General features: G+C 39.8%; 1 protein-coding gene across 1 annotated transcript in view; it reads left to right on the top strand.

Moving 5' to 3' along the window:
* MAP3K5 (mitogen-activated protein kinase kinase kinase 5) overlaps positions 1-23511 on the top strand; it is a 108629-nt gene that overhangs the window by 83854 nt on the left and 1264 nt on the right. Inside the window, exons 16-29 of the mRNA XM_037391992.1 lie at positions 1491-1618; positions 3333-3469; positions 4109-4214; positions 5196-5353; positions 5824-6001; positions 6773-6793; positions 8827-9004; positions 9105-9273; positions 12188-12373; positions 15561-15666; positions 18031-18274; positions 21067-21179; positions 22098-22210; positions 23058-23134. Of these exons, the coding sequence (XP_037247889.1) occupies positions 1491-1618; positions 3333-3469; positions 4109-4214; positions 5196-5353; positions 5824-6001; positions 6773-6793; positions 8827-9004; positions 9105-9273; positions 12188-12373; positions 15561-15666; positions 18031-18274; positions 21067-21179; positions 22098-22210; positions 23058-23134 (1914 nt within the window). The remainder of the gene's footprint in view (positions 1-1490; positions 1619-3332; positions 3470-4108; positions 4215-5195; positions 5354-5823; positions 6002-6772; positions 6794-8826; positions 9005-9104; positions 9274-12187; positions 12374-15560; positions 15667-18030; positions 18275-21066; positions 21180-22097; positions 22211-23057; positions 23135-23511) is intronic.

Raw genomic sequence — 23511 nt, 5'->3', positions numbered from 1 at the left:
ATGTCATGTGTGGAGAAGCAAGCCAAAACTCAAATTAGTTCTTTGTAAATAGACTCAGACTTGCATAATCACACTTTTCATTAACCAAATACTTGCTTTGTTTTCTGTAACAGTTGTTTTCCAGAGGGATATTCAGAATGCCCAATTATTTTTATTTTTTTTCCTCCACTTTTTTAAGAGTTCAGCCTTCACTTGTAGCCTGATGCTGCTGTTAGGGCGAGCTAGTAAGTACCTGCTCCAAAAGGCAATAAAGTTCACAGGCACTTCTCCCCTACCTTCAGCTGTGTTTGTGCTTTGATTGCATTCCTGGCACTCAGCAGGGTCCAGGAAGATCCAGCCCCTGGATCTGAGGCAGCAGGAAGCTACCCCTCCTACCAATAGGTAAATAAAAGTTTTCTACCAGTTCATTAGGGGACGAGAATGTACCAGTGTTGATGCGAAGTCTATGCTGAGAGCAACCCGCTGAAGGTGGCAGGGGAGCTACTCCTTTTGGTAGCAAGTAGCCGCAAGATTGAGTTTGCTGTTGATGTTTAGTACTCCCTCAGTATAAGCTTCTGAGTGTGTCTTCCACTTGCGAGAAGGAGCTGCAGAGTTCTGAGCATCTGTACCGGCAGAAGGAGGCCTTTGCCCATCTATTTCAGCTAGCCTGAAGGTCACACTACAGCTGTTAGTGCTTTGGTGAACACAGCCACCAGACTCAGCATATTGTCTATGTTTTGCCACACAATACGCAGAACCTGGCAGCTGACTTTATTTCAACTCACCCGTGGCTGGAAGAAGAGTGTTAGGGCTGGCCCAGGGAGCACATCACCTGCTGGGCCCTGGTGGTGTTCCATACTGGAGAAGAATCTGGGCTCCGGAAACCACCTTGGCAAAAAGACTGCTGAAAAGCTTACATCTCTGACAAATATTTTACCTTGGACTAAATTACATTTGATAAAACTCTTTCGATCGGTTCTTCTGAGTGTCTCCCTATGAAGTGATTCCTGTTTTCTTATTCTGATAGCTATCCACTCTTGCTTTCAGATGAGACTCCTACTTCAAATAATTAAAATTTAAATGACAATTTGTTTTCATTATTGAGGTGATTTGAATTATGCACTAACTTTATGGTTTACTAGTTCACTTTGGCACTAGTCTGAGTCCAATCACTTGCCGAACTGTTTATTCTCTTCAAGTTAGTCTGGAGAGGAGTTAATTTTCCACAAATTTTATTCTGCTCCGTCTGTGTGTGTATGCTTATAATATTGTGTGTGTATTTAGTCCCAATAATATATATATATATATATTGTTATGTGTATTTAACTATTATTACATAATTTTTTAGTATGTGGTGGTCACAACTGCTGTTGTTAAGTGCATATAACACATAGTCATTTTCAGTGTAGATGTGTTTCATGGGACCTCAAATAGAACTTTAGCTGCTACAGTAAACACAAGACTTTCCTCCTGAAGTTCAATATTGAATAAACTGCTTCTTTTCTTTCCAGGTACTCCCAACCTCTGCATGAAGAAATAGCTTTGCATAAGCATCTCAAACATAAGAACATTGTCCAGTATTTAGGTTCTGTTAGTGAGAACGGCTTCATTAAGATATTCATGGAACAGGTGCCAGGTGGTAAGTTGTGGGGGTGACTGGTTTGGTGGTTCATTGGCCACTTTGATTTTTAACATTTTAAGAGTATAAAAACTCTATTACTCCCCTTCTCAGCTGGGCAGGGGAGAGAAAATACAATGAAAGGCTCATGGGTTGAGATGAAGACAGGGAGGTCATTCACCAATTACTGCCACGGGCCAAACAGACTTGACCTGGGGGATTTAGTTTATTACCAAACAAATCAGAGCAGGATAATGAGAAACAGAACCAAAACTTAAAACCACCTTCCCTCCACCCCTCCCTTCTTCCTGGGCTTAGCTTTACTCCCAATTTTCTCTACCCTCCCCTTCCCCCCCACACCACCACCAGTGGTGCAGGGGGACGGGGAATGGGGCTGCGGTCAGTCCATCACATGCTGTCTCTGCTGCTCTTGCCCCCTTAGGGGGAGGACTTCACCCTACTCACCTGCTCCAGCGTGGGGTCCCTCCCACAGGAGACAGCTCTCCATGGACTTCTCCAGTGTGAGTCCTTCCCATGGGCTGCAGTTCTTCATGAACTGCTCCAGCGTGGGGTCCCTCCCATGAGACTACTTCAGGGTGGGTCCCCCACGGGGTCACAAGCCCTGCCAGCAGCCCTGCTCCAGCTGGGCTCCTCTCTCCACGGGTCGACAGGTCCTGCCGGGACCCTGCTCCAGCATGGGCTTCCCATGGGTCACAGCCTCCTTTGGGCATCCCCCTGCTCCAGCGTGGGGTCCCCCATGGGCTGCAGGTGGCTATCTGCTCCACCGTTAACCTCCATGGGCTGCAGGGGCACAGCCTGGCCCACCATGGCCTTCACCAGGGGCTGCAGGGGAACCCCTGCTCCGGTGCCTGGAGCACCTCCTGCCCCTCCTGCCCCGGCCTGGCTGGCTGCAGCGCTGTTGCTCGCACCTGTTCTCACTCCTCTCTTCTCTGGCTGCAATTGCGCTTGTGCAGCAACTTTCCCCCTCCTTAAATACATTCTCAGAGGTGCTACCACCATCACTGATGGGCTCGGCCTTGGCCAGTGGTGGGTCCCTCTTGGAGCTGGCCAGCATTGACTCCATCAGACATGGGGAAGCTTCTATCAGCTTCTCACAGATGCCACCCCTGTAACCCCCCTGCTACCAAAACCTTGTCACACAAACACAATACAAGATCAGAGATGATATGTGGTCATCCTGCTAGAAAGATTGTAGCTGGTCTCAGGTGGCTGAGCCCTCCTCAGGTACCTAACACAGGAGAAGGGTGGATTGGTGCTTCTGTTTGAGACCAAAGACCTCACAGCAGCTAGACACAACAAAAATCCCACTTCTTGAGCCTAGCTTTTTGAGAAACTGTGGAGTTGGTGTATGTACAGACATATACATATGCACATTCGCCCTTTTTCACTCTTACAACGTTTCTCTGAGGCAGCTTCTCTCTGGAGAGCAGGTAGGGAGAGAGTGGTTGGATTGAATGGGTTCAGATCGGCCTGCTTGCGGAAGCATATGCTTCTCTGCTGCAGCTGAGGCCACTGGAGATATTGAGACTTACATTTTAATTCCTCAAGCCAGTGATGATGCAAGTAAGCATTTACCTGGAGAGAACTTTGGTTATAGAAGAGATGCCTACACTTGGTTTGGGATTGGTATTTGTTGTTACTTTTTTTTCCTTTGGTGGAGAAGGCAGAATTTAATTAGATTTTTACTCTCACTTTTTTCTCTCCAAAATTATAGGCAGTCTTTCTGCTCTTCTACGATCAAAATGGGGACCACTGAAAGATAATGAGCAGACAATTGGCTTTTACACCAAGCAGATTCTTGAAGGATTAAAATACCTGCATGATAATCAAATAGTGCATCGAGACATAAAGGTAAGAATTTGCAGAAAATTAAGCCTGATAGTGTTGTGTAACTGTATAACCATTTATTTGTCCTGTAATTTAAAAACTTTTTTTCCCAAAGGTAGTTCACTGTCACATACCCTCTCTGCTGTTCTGTACTGTGGGTTAGGCAAGTGAACCTTTGTGGATTTGAATTTGCACCAACAAAAAGTGGGGTTTTTTTGTTTTAGAAGAATTGACATACTTAAGATGTGATAAATTGGATGTTTTTATTTCTGTTTTCAATTACATGATTGACCTTTCATGAAAGCTTGCTAGAAGTGAAGGAGATTGTGGATGGGATATTAGCAGGTTCTTTTCCAAGGAGATTGCAGATGAAAAAGTTCCCTTTTAAAAAAAGAAGAAAATAAAAAAAAGGTTTTTTTCCCCTCTCTTAGTATTTTTTAACTGTATTCCTGTAGTAGAGAAGTTCACTTTGAGATGAAGTTTCAGATAATAGGATTACATAAAGCAAAACCACTACTGATTCCTCTTTCATCTCCCATTTTAAGAGCCTTAGGAGGTAATTGTTACTTACTAAAGAGCACATTGTAGGAACAGGCTATGCAAGAATTCTTAGATGAAGAGTCAGCAGAGAAAAATAATTGCTCTGAATGTTCTGTTCCTTAGGGTGATAATGTGCTTATCAACACGTACAGTGGAGTGTTAAAGATTTCGGACTTTGGAACTTCAAAGAGACTTGCAGGAATCAACCCATGTACTGAAACATTCACTGGTATGTTGCCAGAGGAGACTCTTTTCTCACTCGAGCTGTCCATGTAGGGTCAGAATCCTCAGCTGCTGAACTTTCAGTGACTTCAAATCAATATAAAAGGTTGCTGCAAGAATAACTTTTTGTATACTTAATCTTAAGCTATACGCTGTTCTTGTATGCACTGTTCAAAGAGAATGCTGTTCTGGAAGTTCCACTTGAGACATGAAAGTCCTCTACAACAGAAGAGCTGTGTCTTTCCTATGTTTCCTATGTATTTGAGTCTGTCTCTTCTGTGCACGTGACTTTTTCATCTTGCTGATCAAAGGCAAACTTTCTTTTTCTTTCCTGACTGGCTTGGACATCCTGGCTTCACCTCCAGAACTGCTTATCTACAGAGCCTGTCATTAACTTGATCCTCATTATGTTTTGCTAATTTGATTTGAATGTTAAATCATGCAGTAGGTCTAACTTAAATAATTATGCAAAATGAGAAGTAACTGTTATTTTAATTCCATCCTCTGCTCTTCCATTTCTTCCCTAAATGGAACAGAATGCAGAATCACATGTCAGGTTGATTGTCTTACTTCAGGAAAAGTATTCATATCACCTGCTGTTTCAGGTTCAGATTTCAGGTTTCACTTTCTTTTCCTCTCTGGATGCAATTCAAAGTTATCTTCCTTCTAGATCTTAATCTATAATACAGGAAATGAAAATTATGTCTGATCCAAAGCTTGTTGATACTCCTAGTAAATGTCATTGACAAGTGATATCATCAGATCAGTAGATGATACCAGTTGCTTTTAGCACAAATAATATTTTGAATAGTGCTTTGAGTTTTATGTAGAATGCATATGGAAATTTTTGAATTTTGAATAATAAAGAGTATTTTTTTTAACTCTCCCAATATAGCTCACTTCTCAGTGATTTTGTTCCTGTTGTCCTTTAGCTATCTACTTGCCTCATTAGTGCACCTAAGTAAAAAATATAGTATGTTTTAAACAGGTACCCTTCAGTATATGGCACCAGAAATCATAGACAAAGGACCCCGTGGCTATGGGAAGGCTGCAGACATCTGGTCTTTGGGATGCACTATCATTGAGATGGCTACAGGGAAACCCCCATTTTATGAACTGGGAGAACCGCAAGCAGCTATGTTTAAGGTCAGACTTCTTCCTTGTACAGCTCAGACCAGTATTTGTAAACACAGGAAATCTTATGACTGTTTTGGAGAAGCTAGAATTAGAGCTTGCAGGGATAGAAGGTAAAGGAAATGCTTCATTAGTGAGGATGTTAAGAAGAATGAGCTGATTCAAATCAGTGGGAGTGCTGCATAGTTTTGAAGAGAGTAATGGAGCAATAGCAGCAATTTAGGAGCCTGGGTGTTTAAAAAAAAAAAAAAATATTTCAGCTTTGCAAGAGCCTCTACTTGCAATTGTGTGTGGTGGTTAATGTAATTGTTTGTACGGTTTGTAATATTTTTTTTTTTCCTCTGAATTAATAAACTGGTTACAGAAAGATAATACCAAAACTTGAGAGCAATATACCACTTCTACTATCTAAAGACTTTTTTGATGCTGTTTAGTGTTGGGAAAACAGCGTAGGCCATTGTTTCTCCCTTTGTTTGTCTCAGGTGGGAATGTTCAAAATACACCCAGAGATTCCTGAATCCATGTCTGCAGAAGCCAAGGCTTTCATACTGCGTTGCTTTGAACCAGATCCTGATAAACGAGCTTTTGCTCATGAGCTGCTTATAGATGAATTCTTGAAGGTTTCAAGCAAAAAAAGGAAGTCCCCATCAAAGCTCTCAGGTAAGTGTTGCTAAACTCAATCTCAAATTTTTCTTTTGTTGATGATACTGTTTCCCGAAAGTGCTGATTTAGTCTTTGAGATGAGCACAGCACATCCCCATCACAGATGAACATTCAGTTGTAACCTTCTGTCCCAGCAGCTTGCTGCAGAAATGCTGTCATAGCAGAGTTCTGTTATCTTGTTGTCACATAGGTGATTTTATATATTTTCTGATAAGGTTTCTGAAAGTCTGTCTATGGTTTTGTGAGCTTTTGTGGTGGTTTTTTGGTTTTTAAAATTTGCATATGTTTTTATTCAAAGAATGTTTGCATAGAGTACATTTTGTGTAAAGTTAGAACATGGTATTGAGCCTCAGGGGAGTTTTCTACATGAGTAAAATCTTGGTCCCATAGCAAATGTGCATACACTGCATTACTTTTGTTTCATGTACATTTATTTCCTGTAGGGAAGGTAACAAAGGGGTTTTGAGAATAGGAGTGCATATTCTGTGTGTGTGCATATATACATATGAAAATGTCTTCTGCATGTTTTTAGCATGATACCTAAAAGAAATAAAAATAGCAGGTAAAGGAGGTGATCGCTTTTAATGAGGTTTCCACCCCCCGATTAAAATCAACTCTAAATCACAATAAATTACACTTCTAGAGATTGCAGACAGGAGAGTCCAGATAGTCCATAAAAATGGGAAGAGAGTTACCCTTTAGACTATGCTTATTTTCTCAGTTCATTTCAGCACATTTAACTTTTTTTATTTTGATTTTCTCCCACAGTTCTTTCAGCTGGCACAAATGGTGAGTTTTAACGTACTTCTCTATTAAAACATAAATGTGTAGATACCGTGGTTATCACTTATTCAGGTATAATTTGTCACCCTAAAATGTTGTGAAGAAAAATGGGCACAATTATGAAAATAAGTGACCTTTCTCTGTTAGGAGCCTCTAATTCATTGTGCAGATTTAAACCACTATTTGTAATCCTACCAGAGTGTGGTTTTATTGTCTAGGCAGGTGAGTAATACAAGCTTTGAAGAGCTGCATTGTTGTTACAGGGCCATTTAAATGGCTGTTTTATAGTAGCAATAGAGCTGAGCTTTTTGGAGAAAGATAACATAGATTTTCATTAGGCTAAATTCCATAATTGAGAAAAGTGGCATTCAAGTCGCCTTGTCACACCTGGGTACAGGATACTCATCTCTTTCAGGGAAAAAAATGGGCAAAGGGGCAGGCACCAAACACACACATAGTTGCCTTCAAACTTAGTTGCTATCAAACTAAATTTTGAAATGTGCGTGTGTGAAATAGGCATGAACAGTTTCTTGCAGTAGTAATACGTGTTCTGGATTTAAAATCAGAAGTTCTGACAACATGCATGTTTATTCATTAGTTTAGTCTTTGATTAGTAAACTTGTACAAATTAGTCTGATAAATCTTATAATGTGTTATAGTATATATACAGTACATCTAAGTATATATATATGTATGTATACCCAGAAAAATAAGATCTTGGAAGGTGCTTGGATGATCTATCCTGTAGAAATGTTTTGCTACTACTGAAAGTGTGTACTTGCATGAGATGCATGTTCATGCCCGTGGTGAAGTTAGAATCATAGAATCATTTAGGCTGGAAAAGGCCTTTAAGATCATAAAATCCAACCATTAACCCAGGACTGCCAAGCCCACCACTAAACCATGTCCCTACCCATCACATCTACACATTTTTAAAACACCTCCGGGGATGGTGATTCCACCACCTCCCTGGGCAGCCTGTTCCAATGCTTGACCAACCTTTCGGTGAAGAAATGTTTCCTAATATCCAATCCAAACCTCTCCTGGCACAACTTGAGGCCATTTCCTCTTGTCCTGTTGCTAGTTATCTATCTGGGAGAAGAGACCTACCCCCACCTGTTTACAGCCTCTTTTCAGGGAGTTGTAGATAGTGATAAGGTCCTCCCTGAGCCTCCTTTTCTCCAGATTAAACCACCCCAGTTCCCTCAACCCAGTTCCTCTTAAGCCTTGTGCTCCAGACCCTTCACCTGCTTCACTGCCCTTCTCTGAACATGCTCCAGCACCTCAATGTCTGTCTGGTAGTGAGGGGCCCAAAACTGAACACAGTGTTTGAGGTGCAGCCTCACCAGTGCTGAATACAGGGGGATGGTGCCTGCCTTTGTCCTGCTGGCCACACTTTCAGGTACAAGCCAGGATGCTCCTGGCCTTCTTGGCCACCTGGGCATGCTGCTGGCTCATGTTCAGCCGGCTGTTGACCAACACCCCCAGGTCCTTTCCTGCTGGGCAGCTTTCCAGTGGCTCTACACTGGCACTACACTCCAGCCTGTAGTGTTGTGTGGGATTGTTGTGACCCAAGTGCAGGATCTGGCACTTCTTGTTGAACTTCATGCAGTTGGCCTTGGCCAATCGATCCAGCTTGTCCAGATCCCTCTGTAGAGCCCTCCTACCCTCAAGCAGATCAACACTCCCCTCAGCCTGGTGTCACCTGCAAACATACTGAGGGTGCACTCAATACCCTTGTCCAGACTGTCAATAAAGATATTGAATAGGACTGGCCTCAGTACTGAGCCCTGGGGAACTGTAAGTGAACTTGCAATGAACCTAGACCCTCCATATCTTAGGAAGCTTTTGAATAAATACAGAACTGAAGGATAAATATTCTGGAAGAATAAGCTTTAGGAGTGTTTCATCAATTTTGTTTTAGTATTTTGTATTGGTGTGGGGGAGACTGGAGTCTTTCTCTTTCCTCTGAAAGAATACACTTCAGAACTGTGATGGCACTATTACATTCTAATTTCTGAATATTCCTATATGAATAGAGTATCTTCGGAGTATATCCTTACCTGTTCCAGTTCTGGTGGAAGATACAAGTAGCAGCAGTGAATATGGTTCTGTCTCACCTGATACAGAATTAAAAATTGATCCATTCTCTTTCAAAACAAGAGCCAAATCCTGTGGAGAAAAAGATGGGAAGGGAATCCGGTCTCTTTTTCTGAGGTAAAGAGCTATCTGGCATTTATGTTATGTGGTAGATTAGGAATGTGTGTATTGGGGTGGTTTTTATGAAGTTTCTTTTCACTGAGTGTATTTCATTCAGCATCCCAGATGAAAATTTTGAGGATCACAGTGCACCTCCTTCACCTGAAGAGAAAGATTCAGGGTTTTTCATGCTGAAGAAGGATAGTGAAAGAAGAGCCACTCTTCACAGGATATTAACTGAGGACCAAGAGAAGGTGGTGAGGAATCTGATGGAAGCTTTGGCTCAGGTAAAGTCATTTCAGAATGCAGCAAAAATTTTATGGAATTTGAATACTTATCTGCAGTTACCTGGAACTTTTGAAATGACATATAGTAAAGCAATTAAAAAATAAAGTTTGATTAAACTAGAAAGTATACACCACGTAAGTTTTTATGGTTTATTATTTTAGGTGGGCTATTAAAAATAGGCTTTAAAATTGTTTGCGCTGCATTACATATGCCTTTTGTGTTGCTTGTGAATGTTACATTACTGGGTATTAGTGCTGGCCAGACAACAGAAAAACATGTTCTCACAGTATTACATTTTGCCAGGGGTTTTCAAGTAGGACTAACTGAGGCTGTCAGGTCAACTCATGTAAGACAGATCATCCCCAGGAGGTGATTACTTTGCCCCTCTTTTAGAGTTCTGGCTGACTGCTTTGATGGAGGGAGGTTTAGGTCTTCTAGCCTGCTCTGGCCTTACGTTAGGTTATTGCACAGAAAAAAATGGGGCTGACTGGCCATTACCTTCTAGCTAACAGCCATAAAAGGGTAAAGAGGGGGCTAGGGAGAAAATAAATTGCAGCTATTCCTCACAACAGTTGGGAGCACATATGGAGGGGAGGGAAGATGGAGTAACAGTGGGAGCTACAGCAAACAACAAAATAATTGCAGAATGACCTTTTGGCAGTCCTTTGTGGGGACAATTCATGATGATGTATCAGTTCAGGATGACACCAAATAAATTACAAGTCATTACCATGCTGCTAAATGTTGCAACACTGTAATTGGATGATGTGATTTTTTTGGTTCTTGTTTGTGATGTGTGCGTGTTAATAGTTAATTGACTCCATTCTCAAGGCTAAGTATTGCTGGTCTAAAACATACTTGTATAAAATGTGACAGCTCATCTTCTAAAGATAGTACTGTTTAGAAACTTATGCAAACGGATATGATTCTTACGCATGTACTACAGTTAATGTACTTGGAAATTGGTGGCATACCAATAAAAAGAGCTTCTAACTCTTGGGGGGCGGGGAGAGGAGCCCACGGTTGTCCTGGTAACTGTAGAAAGCGTTAAAATAGAAGGCAATAAGAGAGATCTGTGATCTGTGCTTTGCTAGAGTGTTGCTATAACAGATGCAGTTGTTAGCATGCATATGAAAGGAATAATCAGTGATTGTGAGAGGCTGAAACTCAATCATGACTCCAGAGAGGGTGCTTGGTGTTTTACGCCTTCCTCAGCTGGGGCTGGAAGAGCCCAGGAGAGAAGCAGAGAGACATGGAGTTGTAGAGCCAAAGAGCTCAAAGCGTATGTGTGTGGGACTGTCCGCCCTTCGAGGGGATGCAGAACTCTTGACTCCCAAACACTGTTTTCTGTCTTGAGAGAGGGACCCTGCTCAAGGAGTAGGAAACTTACTCAAACCATGGGAAAGCAGTAGTAACTGCAGTTAAGGGGAAGTTGAGTTGGCTTCTTGTTATGTCCTGCTTAAATGCAAGAAGTTACCAACAGGTGGAAGCTTGACTTGCTCGTTAGGCCTCACCAGGATTTAGGTTTTGATAGCGCTTTTCCCTTCACAAAAACTTTTCATAAGAACAATTTCAACATGGGGGGGCTAGGGGAAAAGAATGACCCTCCCAGAAATCTTATTAGGGAGCCATACTGATTGCCCTGTCCCCAGCATGCCTTATCAAGACTTGGCTCTTCTAATCCAGGGCTACAGTGTGTTGTGTCCACCTATCTGCCCTACTGTTTTTTTAATTATTTACATGAAAAGGAGATCAGCTACAGCAGCACAGAGTGAGGATCCACCAATATAGTCAATCATCAGGTGAATTCTCCAAAAAGCTGATTAGGGTCAGAGGCTAGGATCTTTTATCTCAGAGATAGGTGCTTTGGTCAGTGGAATGTTTGACTGCTTTAGAGCTTTTTATTTTATTTTATTTTTTGTTTCTCTCAAATAATCAAATTGTCTTTGTCTCATCCTGATCAGAATTAACTGTTAGTTAAAACCTCAATGTTATGGGCAAACAGAGTTCTTGATGTCTGGCCAGCTGTAACATTCATGACGTAAAACTGGCAAATGCAACAGAACCAAACAGCATAATGTGTCCTGCTGTTATGGAAATCAGTGTTAGATATCTTTAGTCTATAAATAATCGCTTCATTCAGAATAAGCATCTAGTACTTCATTTTGAACAACTAGTATGGTTTCCTATATCTGGCTTAATTTTAAGATCTGGAATTGAAATTTATATTCAGTTGGCATAACTTTAGAGAGTAAATACAGTCCTTTGCCTCCTAGTTACTTACGTGGTTATTCTGATGAATACTTTTGAACTTTTGCTGCTTTGGTAGCTCATGCGAAAACACAAAACCTTTTAAAAAGGATATTTATAATAGAAAGGTGGGAGATTTGTAGACCTGTTATAAGAATAGGTAAGTGTAGAAGTACCAGGAAAGAATTAGACTTTAGTTGAGCATTCTGCACAACTTTGACTAATCCTTTCTTTTAAATGTGACTGTGGGACTTTGCATGTTGCCTCTCAGAGGCAACTCTGAAATGAGAGGCACTGCAAAGTACCTGTTTGCAATTAAGAGTAATTTGTAGTATTCCATGCACACTACAGTTATTTATATCTTTTCACTCCTTCCTGTACAATGAGACTTACAGACTATAGTGTGCATATGAACTTCAGCAACTGATATTAAATGAAGTCAGCTACTTGCTTGTCAAGCAATCTGCGTTACCAGGGAGCTCAGCAGTAGAGCTCCTGGGCTGCTACCATTACCTAACCTGCAGCTGCACCTTTTCGCTAACCATAGCAGCAGAGTTTCTGAAACTCCATATTGCCAGGTGATGTTATTGGCTGAAGTCCGTCTGGGTGTACGTTTCAAAAGATGGCTATCAAAACTGTTTCTTTTCTTCTCTCTTTTACTAGGGAGCTGAAGAACCCAAGCTAAAATGGGAACATATCACAACGCTCGTTTCCAGCCTCAGAGAGTTTGTACGGTCCACTGATCGTAAAATTATCGCAACGACTCTTTCAAAACTGAAACTGGAGTTAGACTTTGACAGCCATGGTATCAGTCAAGTGCAGCTCGTGCTGTTTGGTTTTCAAGATGCTGTAAGTTGTCATTTTTACTAAGTTTTGTGCACCAAAACTGGAAGGAAAAAAAAAAAAAAAAAAGAAGCTAGAATCCAGAAGCAAAGAAAACTTCATTAACTTCTACCCACGGTTACTGAGACAATAATATTTGAGGGCTTTGAACCTGCAATAACAAAATCCCAGACCCACAGCCATGACTTGGTTTCGTTTGGTTGCCATGTGATCTTTTGGCAGTACACAGGCCCTGAACACAACTGTTGAGATTTTGCTGATTAAGGATCTGGAAGGTTCAGCATAGTTGTATAAACACTGTGTTCATGATTAAGATGAATAACCAACATGAGAAGGGTGCAGCTGTGCTGGGCATCACTTTTCCAGACTGAAGTCGCATAGTAAAAATGAAATGACAATGGAAGTAGGCATTTGATGCGGATGATTCTGTTAGCATTTAAACCTGGGGCACTCTGACAAGTAAAAGAGCTGTCAGGAAGGATTGCATAGCATGTAAACTGTTGCATAGACTACACTGACAAGAATTAGATGCTGTTTATGAAAAAACCCAAACATGTGAAATGAATCTGTAAAAGGTTTCTACAAATCAAAGTTTTCTCTTTGAGTTTTCACTTTGAATACACTTCATCTCTCCTTTCTACTTAGCTTCACATTAATACTGTTCTGACACTTGGAAAAAGAAAAACCAAATGTACAAGGTCAAGAGAAAAATGGAGGGGGCAAAAGTACAAATATCTGCGTTGGCTTTCTGATAGAGATGTTGCTGGGCATCAGTTGTTCAGTGATAATTGCCTGAATCATGTTCTTTTCAGTAAGAATTTTACCATCTTCTGTTAACTTAATCATTACAAGTTGCTGGTTTTTAACTGATAAACGTCTTTTTCATTACTATTGCTCTATCATTTAACTAAGATAACCCAAAGAAATGAAGGCTTTGCTTTGTATGTGGCCTGTCTTAATTCTTTTGGACATACATTAGATTTCCATAGTAGAACACTGAAATCCAAATCAGTATCAAGACCTCAGATACTGCAGAGACTGGGATAATTGCTAAAAGTGAGGGAGAGTAGTTCTCTTGTTCTCAGGCAGGACTTAATAAGGTAATCTTAGGTAACAAGTTTTAATAATCACAATATCCTCATCAGCAAGCAAGAAAAAGTAGTTTTGTGCTGTAATATGAATAGCTAAATCACATTACTGGGGATCGCCGTGTTCTTGACAAAGTTACATCGTGCTTGTTCAGTTCTTAAGCAGGCTGCACTTGGCTAAACGCATCAGTGTCTCGGCCGGAGTCAGTATGGGGAGGCACAAAGCGCCTGCAAACAGGAGCTGCGCTGCCTCTGAGGGCGGTGGGCCAGCCTCTGGGGCCCTTGGGCAGCAGCTGCCCAGGTGTGGGGCACCGGGCAGGCTCCCGTGGCACTGCTGACAGCTCTCCGAGTCCCGGCACGGTGTCCAAGTGCCATCTCCTGGCTGTTGGTGATAGAAACGAGGAGACACGGGTACTGTGTTAGTTGACCCTGGCTAGCAGGTAGAGGAAAGCCCCTACCCAGTTGCTCCTTTGCTTCCTCCCAGCGGGATGAGGGAGAGGATGGAAAGGGCAAAAAGTGAGAAAACTTGTGGGTCAAGAGAAAGACTGTTTAATAAGGGGGGGGACCCCAAATCTCACAAGTGATGCAAAAGCACTCACTCACCACTAGTAGACTAATGCTCGACTGGTCCCTGAGCAATCGCTACCCCTCTAGTTTTATTGCTGTGTGTGGTATTATGTGGAAGGGAATATCTCTTCGGTTGGTTTGTCAACCATGTCCTGTTCCAGCCTTTTAAGCCACCCCCAGCCTACTCAGTGGTGGGGCAGTGTAAGAAACACAGAAGGCCTTGACACTGTGTAAGCTCTGCTCAGCAACAGCTAAACCATGGGTGTGTTATCAAGGCTGTTTTAGTCACCAGTCTGACACATAGCACCATATGGGCTGCCGTGAAGAAAGTTAACTCCATCCTAGCCAAAGCACCCAGTACAGGTACCTGCATAAGTTACTGCGTTTCCAAATACTGTTGCTTTGGGGCAGTGAAAATAAAATTATTAATAACATTTATTAACTTTTACATATCTTCTGAAGGCACCATTCATGTAACTTCAGTCATTTTTTACAGAGAGGTTATCACAATGTGAGAGAATTAAACTCCTCTCTTTTTTAGGAAGACCCAAGAGTGAAGTATCTTCTCACCACATTTTTTAGTAAGCAGTAGTTGCTCCTTTTTTTAATAAAGCTTCTGAGTAAGTTTATAATTTTCTAAACACAGATATATTTGTTTCTTCCTGCAACTTCTCAAGTTCTGCTGTGACAGTCTGTTGCCTTGGTCTGCTTCTGTGCCTGGAAAACAGCATCAAGTCTGTTCTGTGCTGTTGCCATTTACTGTGGCTAGGCGCTTTGCTGTAGCACTGTCACCCCACCTGCTTCTTCCCTGTTGTTTGGAAGTTGGAAAAAAAAATCCCCCAAGGTAGAGTTATTCTTGCAAGTGGCGTGGAGCATCCATAAAGACACCTGGGAATATGGCTAAAAGCAGTTTGAAAGCAGGCCTGTAGGCAATCAGGAGCAGCCTGGTACAGAATACTATCTGATTGTACAAAGTAAAAAGTAGAAGGAAAGAGAAAATGGCACAGCACACAATTGAAGTTCCCTGACTATTTAAAATCACGTTAATTAACTATTTTCTGAATTAAGAAGGAGCGGCATTACATTAGTTCTTTGATATTTCCTACAATTGTACTTTAAAATAGATAAGTATTGCTCAGAGCAAGGAGTGAAAACGATGCCAAAAAAATAACAAGACTAATTAGCTTAAGTTACAAGCCTTCCATAACATGGTCCTTGGTATTTGTCCTGCTCACATGCTTCTTTTAATCTCCACACCCATGAAAGTTAAATGAACTTCAGTATTGCTGACATAAAAAAAATCACCTAATGCAGAAACTAGTACTTGATAAAAAATACAAAATATCGTGTGACTTGTGATAAAATGGCGGAAGTTGGCAGTGTTGCTATTTTCTTCATTTAATAACAACATGAAACAGTTTTAATCACCTGCTTTAATACAGCACCTATAAGTTCAAACACTTTATATAATGATGACGTATATTACAGTTTTAAGTTGGGGGGACACTGAATATCTGAACTGAATTCTCTGATGCTAGGTCAATAAAGTTCTCCGAAATCATAACATCAAGCCACATTGGATGTTTGCATTGGACAGCATAATCAGAAAAGCTGTGCAGACTGCAATTACTATTCTGGTCCCAGGTGAGTCATTTCTTAATACTCAGCGAATATTTTTTAGCTGATCTCTTTAAACATGCTTTAGAGTTGTGATTATGACACTTCACTTAAGATTTTGAAACCAGCAGTGGCCTTTTTCCTGTTCAGTCTGTTTTGCAGCTCAAAAACTAATCAGTGTATTGCCCGAGTTGTTTTGGAAAGCACCTTTCCAAGATGCGTAACCTAAACAACTCTGCATCACAGTGAGCAGGAGTAGGCTAAGGTGCTCTGGAGCCTAATTTTTTGAGGTGCACAGTGCTGCCCCTTGAAATCCAAAGGACAGACCACTTGCCAGCGCATTGCTGATTTTGGAAGGTGTTTTGCAAAGCATAGGTTAATGATATGCTTTTCAGAGCACTCAAAAAATCTCTGGCTCCTGGTCAGAAGCTGTCTAAAGAAAAAAAATATCTGCAGTGCCTGCAGTTTGAATATTGTATTTGGAATTGTTGTGGAAGTAGTATGCATGGCATACATGGGTCTGTGTAGAAGAAACTGCAGCCCATTCTGTTAGTACTTATACCTATTTCCAGAGTTAGTTTCTCTTCTGCTTCTTAACTTCTAAGCTTGTGATTCTCTCGTTCCCTACGCTGGAATTAATGGTGAAATTTTCAAGTGTATGATTTCATGCTTTAAGGCTGAAATCAGAATACTTAGTTCCTGTTTTCTGCAGCGGGTTAAGGCTTAAATTATCAACAAGGGGATCTGAAAATTCCAAAGTTACAGCTCTTCCTGTTCTCTGTGGTGTTTTCCGTATCCCCAGCACGACCAGCAAGGCATAAATCGGGTTTCTGTGTTACTTAGAATTCATAAGGAAAATCTGTCTTTTGATTAGAATACCAAACACCTTTGAGAGGCACGTACTTTATTGCTGTATAACAGGATTGCTCTAGAATTCCTTCTTAATACACTCTTCTTCCCTATACTGCTCAGTATCAGCGTTAATTGTACATGGTCTGGCTTTAACAAAAGCCTCGGTGCCCTAGTAGCTTTCGGGTACTGATCATTTGCCTTTCCCCTGATTGCCTTAACCTACTTTTGATTGCTTCCCTTTGCCCTGGTCTGATGATGATGATGATGTGAAGATTTATCTCTGGCTTTAGCACTTCTAAAAGTTATGGGATATTTTAGGAGTGGTGCAAAGCCCATGTTGTGTAGTTATGCTGCCTGGTAGTGAGCTTCTGTTCTTACTAGCATGATGCAGAAGTTCAAAGCAAATTCAGACATACTTGCCTAGCAATATTTGGGTAACTGCTATATAATCTTTCTGCTTTCTTTAATTTAGAGGAAGCATAGCACAGTATGTTCAGCCTTGAAAAAGGTATGTAGCATTTAAATGAAGAGATGAAATGGATCAAGGAACAAATGTCCCTTTTGTAAAGCAGAGAAACATACATGTTAGTTCTTCAGTGGAAAAATCAAAACTGTATAAAACCCAAGTGTGATTCAGAAAAAAAGAATGTTTTGATGAGGAGACTAAAGGGAGTGCTCAGCAGCAAGAAGCCACAATCGAAGGAAGGAAGGAAGATTTATATTAAATGGTTGGAATTAACAAACAGATGTTGTTGCAGTGATAGGTTGTGTAGGAGTATAAGAGCTTATGTATGTATCTTGCATACCTGGTAAGATCTGGTAGGTAGTTTAAACAAGGAATAACAGAAACCAGAGTCCTCATACAGCTTTGTGTCCAGTTTTGTGGATGAACGTCATTACAAAATAGGCAGTGTTCTCTCCGATAAGTAGAAAGGAAGTGTGCTACATTTCATTTTCAGGAGAAGGGGTCTGCTTGTTATTTCCTCTCTATATCTTTGGATATAGTAGTTTTTCAGAAAACGTGATACTCTTATAATGAGATAATACTAAATATGCCAGAATAGCAACAACTGGAATAGCTGGATATAAAAGACATAAAAAGCTGGATATAAAACCCCAAATGTTTATTTGTTTAATAAAGCAGTTCAGGTCAGACGTGTAAGAAATTATAAACAACTGAGAATGGCATTAAGCAAAAGAAAGTACTTCTGCTGCACATAGTACATCAGCACAATTTGTTGTGAAATGCTAGCCAAATCTGGAAGCCTATTCATCCAGATTTTTGGTTTTTAAAGCTTTTGAACATTCAATAGGCTGAAAAATAATCCACATAAACTAAGATGCTGTTATGGTCTGAGTGATTTTAAACCCCTAGAAAATATTATCTGTTCTTTTGCTACAGAAATTTCAGGTCTGGTTTAACCAAAGTTGTAGCATGATCTCTAAATAGTCACTTAGGTCTGCTTTTGTTTTAACATTTAACTAATGTTTAACATCTTCAATGTTTTTTCTTCTGCTTATATTTTATGTTCCTAATAGAATTGAGGCCACATTTTAGTCTTGCATCTGAAAGTGATACAGCAGATCAAGATGATATAGAAGTTGAAGAAGACCAAGATGAACGGCCTCAAAATCAAACCATCCAACAGCCTTGCATTGTCATGGAAGATGCAGTAGCTACCTCAGGTGTGAGCACACTCAGCTCTACAGTATCCCATGACTCACAGGCTGCTCACAGATCACTGAGTGTCCAGCTGGGCAGGCTAAAATTAGAGACAAACAGGTAAGTTTAGACATCAGGAGATACTAGCCCTCTTGTGACAGTATGTGGTGTTTTGTTTTTAGAATATATGTGCTAGAATACTAGTGGCACTATCAGTAATAGTACTGCAAGTTGTTAATATAAATGATGGTCATTGTTTAGCCGTGACCAATCTCTTGTATTAGTTTTATTTATTTCAAAACAATGGTGATGCAAGTTAAGGCCAGTCTTGATTTCAGGTGCCCTTTCAAGGAAGGTCCAAAAAAACCTGAGCTTGCTGCCAAGCTGCTGCTTTTTCTCTCCTTCATGTGCTGTGTATGGCTGATGAATGGTGTTATGTTTTGTTTCCATTAAGACAGAACTTGCTGTTCTTTTCTATAGTTATTCTTGGGGAATGAGCTTGAGCTAATTGACAGCCACACTCCACAAGGAAACTGCTTCAGACTTGTTTTTTGCACAGAATTCACTACAGCAGGATCGGTGCTTATCAGCAGGCATTACCTTTTTATTAAATAAATTTTGTTTAATAGAGAAAGATGGGCAAAATAGGTGTGTTGTTTAAAAGAAGAAATAAGCCAGACATTTGGATACTGGATTTTTTTCCCAGAAATATACATACTCCACTTTAAACCTGAGAAGTGTTTTTTACGTTTTTGTCGTTTAAGAAATGTCAGAGACAAATCTGTCTTTATTATTTTATCCAAATAATTTTCATATTTTGTTTCCTTCTCATTAAAATACACCAGTTTGTCTCTTTAAAGTAGATATTTTAGCTTTTGCAGCACCTGACCTCATTAAATTTTGCATATGACCTTGATAGAAAGAGAACATGGCTTCAGTAAGACAGTTGCTATGCTGCTAGAACATTCTTTGTAGTTACTGTTCCAATTTAAATTAAAATATCAAATTGTACTTCACTTTTAAATGTGTCCAAGAATTTTGCCATAATTAGAGTAATTCATTAGGCAGTACCACTTCAATAAAGCATCAGTATTTTTGAGTTCTTATGTTACAATTCATTTTTTTGCTTGTGACCACTGAGAAATACTTTGATTGCCTTGTTGATACACCTAAAGACATAATTAATTGAGACTGGCTCACTTGACTTCCCAAGTTTATGATGGGGAGTGGTATCAGAAGTGATGAATTTGTAGAGGTACTGTTTTCTAGCACTTTGCTTTTGTAAATCTCTCAAATGCAAAGTCTTTGGCCAAATAATCACATCCTGTCATTCATACAGAAATTTTGAGGTAAATAATAGACAGTGGTTGAAGTATTAATTAAAACTTTACTGGCACAAGCAGCAAGTAATTATCAAGAAAAAGAGATTATTATTTTATTGGTCCTGAAGCCTTTTTCGACCAGAATGGATAGAGAAGGAATAAGTCAACTGAAAGGTGACTGCACACCTGTCTGGACAGAGTAGAGATTAATCTTTCTGCACTGAGCTGGGGGTGTGTGTAAAGGCACAAAGCAGCTCTGTTCACATGCAGCATGGACTTGTTAAGAATTGTTAGCTTAGATGCGTAAGCACTCAAATGCAACTATGCTGCTGGTAGGCCTGCATGCAAGCTATAAATAGGGCTAGATGTTTTTACAAAGCAATCATGCAGGATGCGGCTTACTTCTGTGCAAAGACAGGTAAGGTGCTTTTGTGGCACATTCTCTAGCTGAATTCCAGAACGTCCCTATCTTTCAGTGTCCCAGAAAAAAAGTCGCAGTGCTTAACTGGTATAAATAAATAAAATGTATAAAACAAAACAAAACAAAAAAAAGGAAACAAAATATTACTGAAATGGAATGGTTATTGCGTATTTCTCAGGCTGACAAAGGCTTCAGGAAAGGGATGAAGATGCTGCAATACTTTCCAGGCAGAACTTCCTAAGACTCACAAGTCAGCAGTACGTTTATGAGTGTGTTCTCCATGTACAGTTTCTCTGACCAAGTTCCTGAATACATATTGTTCACAAGTCCTGCTTTTTACTAAAACACTTTTCTAAAATAACAAATTGCGGCAGTTTCTCATACTAATTTTCCATTGTATTCTAATTATTTTCCTTTGACCACTGTGAAAGGTGCTGACCACTGAATCTCTCTGGGTTTGTGTTACGAAGGAAGTCAAACATGGGTTCCAATTTATTTCTGCTTGACATTCTCAAGAGTAGTTGCTTAGTAGAGGACACAAGGTATTTTGCCTCCTGTTTTCTCACTCTTCATATAGCATAGGAGGGTAGGCACAAAGTACCTAGTGTGTGAGGAAGGGACAGCCCTTGTGTGGATGAAAACGTATTTTCCCCATTTAAGAAATGCAACCGTAAGTTTTCACCACATTTTCATCACAGCTCTGTCCTTGCCATAGTTTTGAAAATGTCTGCTGGAAAGATGTGAACTGGCATTTTTCCTTACAAAGGATTATTTTACAAAGTTTAGTCCTTGGTTTATGAAACATTTTGATATTTGTTCTTGGTTACACAGTTTTGTTTAAAACAGAATGTTGGCTGCAGAAATTTCACAGAAATTTTGTACCATACCACCTGTTTAGTAGGTGGATGTGTATATGAAAGCTGATGTATTTGGGGTTTTTCCTTTTTAAAGAGCTATAGCTTTAGGAACCAGTGAATGTTTATGTCTTGATGCAGGTCATAATAAATATATAGTGAGAGGATATTCCTATGAAAGCTGAAGAAGTCTGTCATTGTCTCTGTTGAGAAGGTTTCCAGAATTTTTCCAGTTTAAGAGTAGTACAGCATTTGCTTTCCTGAAAATCTGAAATTACCTGAGGAAATGTGTGCTTCCTTCCTGTTACCTCGCAGGTTATTGGAGGAGTTGGTTCAAAAAGAGAGAGAATTTCAAGTCCTCTTACATCAAGCTATAGAAGAAAAAGATCAAGAGATCAGAAACCTACGGCTTAGGTCACAGCCAATAGGTGAGAGAATTTTCAATGAAAATTTTCATACTGGCTGCAGGTTAAGACAGTGGCAGCTAAACTTGTGTTCTTTTTATTGAGCCAGTCTCAGCAAAGATGCTTCGTTACGCTGCCTGTGGTAGGGTTTGCTTTGAAGTAAGAACGTATGTTGTGGAAACAAATTACTGAATTTGTTAATCACAGTACAAGGAATGGTATGATTTAAATAAATTTGACTGTAATTACATGGAAGAGTACATGGCTTATATCCTACAGGATAAATATTATTTCTAAAGAGGGTAATCTACTATGTTTAGGTTATATGTTCTTTAAATTACAGATTATTCCAGTTGTTACACTGAAAGTTAAAGACCTAATTGGTGAGATGTAAATAGAACTTAAAGCTTACTGAGGGAAGCTGAGTTTGATGAATATCTTCCCTGAAGAAGTGGAAGTGCTTATGCACTTTCTGTATTTTTTTTGATGTTTCCATGTTATGTGGTTCAAAGAAGAGTTCCTTTCCAAAAGCACAGCTGATCCTCAGTCTAAGGCATTGCCTATGCACCAGTTTCAGTTCACTGAACAGTTTAGTTAAATTGATGCAACATTGTTAGTGTAGAAACAGTTACTATGAAATGTATGTGCCTTGTAGTAGTAATTTTCTGAAGAGGACCAGAAAATGTATCTGTATCAATGTTCACATTACTTTAACTGTGAACCTAACTTTAACCCCTAACCAAGTAGAAGTAATTGGTGTATAACTGTATATAAACTGTAATTAAGTTTATGCTTTGGGAGTTGACATTTATCTTTATTTATGGAGATACTGGTATTCTAAGCTTGAAGGGAAAACTCATGGAAGAAAGTGCTTCAGCAGTCAAAAATGACAATAGGTTGCTTTGGCAACAGAAAACCTTTTCTCAAATATGGTTGTTTTAGATATTCCTGGATTGTCTGTCTGTCATCGTCATTCCACTGGCACAGGGGCTGAAGACCCTGATCTCATTAACTGGCTGAGTGTTCAAGGTGCTGATGAGGCCACGATAAACAAGGTAGCAATGACTGTTCACTCTCTGGACACAGTTGCAGTACTGTTTTGTGACTCCATGCAAGAAGACACCAAACCTTTTCGATAGAGCTCATTTTGAGAGATGAATTTGTTTTCAGAGGATAGGAAAAAGCCATGCATATTAAGGCCTTAATAAAGATACAGTATTGTTAATTCCTATATCTGATCAGCAATAAGGGAATAAAATGTCCTGATAAGTAGAGAATATTGCTCTGGTTCATAATTTTTAAGTGTCTGTACAATTGCAGCAGTTCTTGCTGATTATACCCTAGATACAGGATACACATTCACCCTTAGCTAGCTGTGCTGAAGTGAAATCTCCTGAAGCAGATTGGTCTGCTCTGCAGCAAATCATATAATTTTAGAGGTGTTGAGCATCTCAGAATTTCAGCTGACTTAGAAAAACCTGGATGTAGTTACTCCTACAGATCAAATCAAAGGTTCCTCAAAATTCTAGTACATCAAATTTAGATGCCACTTTTGAAAAGGTAGGTCTTAACTGTCGTTTTTCATTTCCTCATGGGTATTAATTATGCTTTAATTTGTGTTCATTGAAGTCAAATGCCATTTGACAAAAGTTTTGAGTAGCTGTAAAAGCATTACACTTTTCAAATTGTGCCTGGTATGCCAATGTAAAGTATACAGTATAGAAATGAAGTAGTTTCATCGTATTTCTAGAAACAATGTGGATTAATTTGTTAGGTATACCACACATTGGCCCTATTTTAGGTTTCTTCTAAATTTAAACTTCTATTTTTAAGAGCAGATGGTATATAAAGCTTAGAAAGCTATATTTCTAACAAAACGTTCATTTAAACTTCTCTTTATAGTTCTTGGCTGAAGACTATACATTAATGGATGTTCTGTGCTATGTTACACGAGATGATCTGAAATGTTTGCGACTGAGGTAATGCTTCACAGTTAAATGAATGGTGCTGAGCAGGAGTTGTGTTTTGTTACAAGAGAAAGTAACTAAGTCTCTATTTTTTGGATTGTGCAGTATTAAGTTAAAATAAGTAACACTTTCCAGTCTGTCTTTGTATACTGATGCATTCCTGGTAGACAGCTGATACTGCTTATTTTTCAAAAAAGCTTTTCTATTAAAGAAAAGCAAAGGGAGAATTTTAAAGTAAAGCTTTTACCTTGCACTTGGAGACTGGATATCCCGTTGGAGCCTTGCTTTTATTTAAAAAGGTAGAGATAGCAAAACTTTATGTAATTATGGAAATACTACTCATGGACTGCAATTAACACTAGATTTCACCTGATCATGCCCAGGTGGTA

This window comes from Falco rusticolus, chromosome 6 (genome assembly GCF_015220075.1).
Source record: "Falco rusticolus isolate bFalRus1 chromosome 6, bFalRus1.pri, whole genome shotgun sequence".
NCBI classification, from domain to species: domain Eukaryota; kingdom Metazoa; phylum Chordata; class Aves; order Falconiformes; family Falconidae; genus Falco; species Falco rusticolus.
Note: the sequence above shows the minus strand (reverse complement) of the source record. Positions and strands in the feature narration are given on the sequence as shown.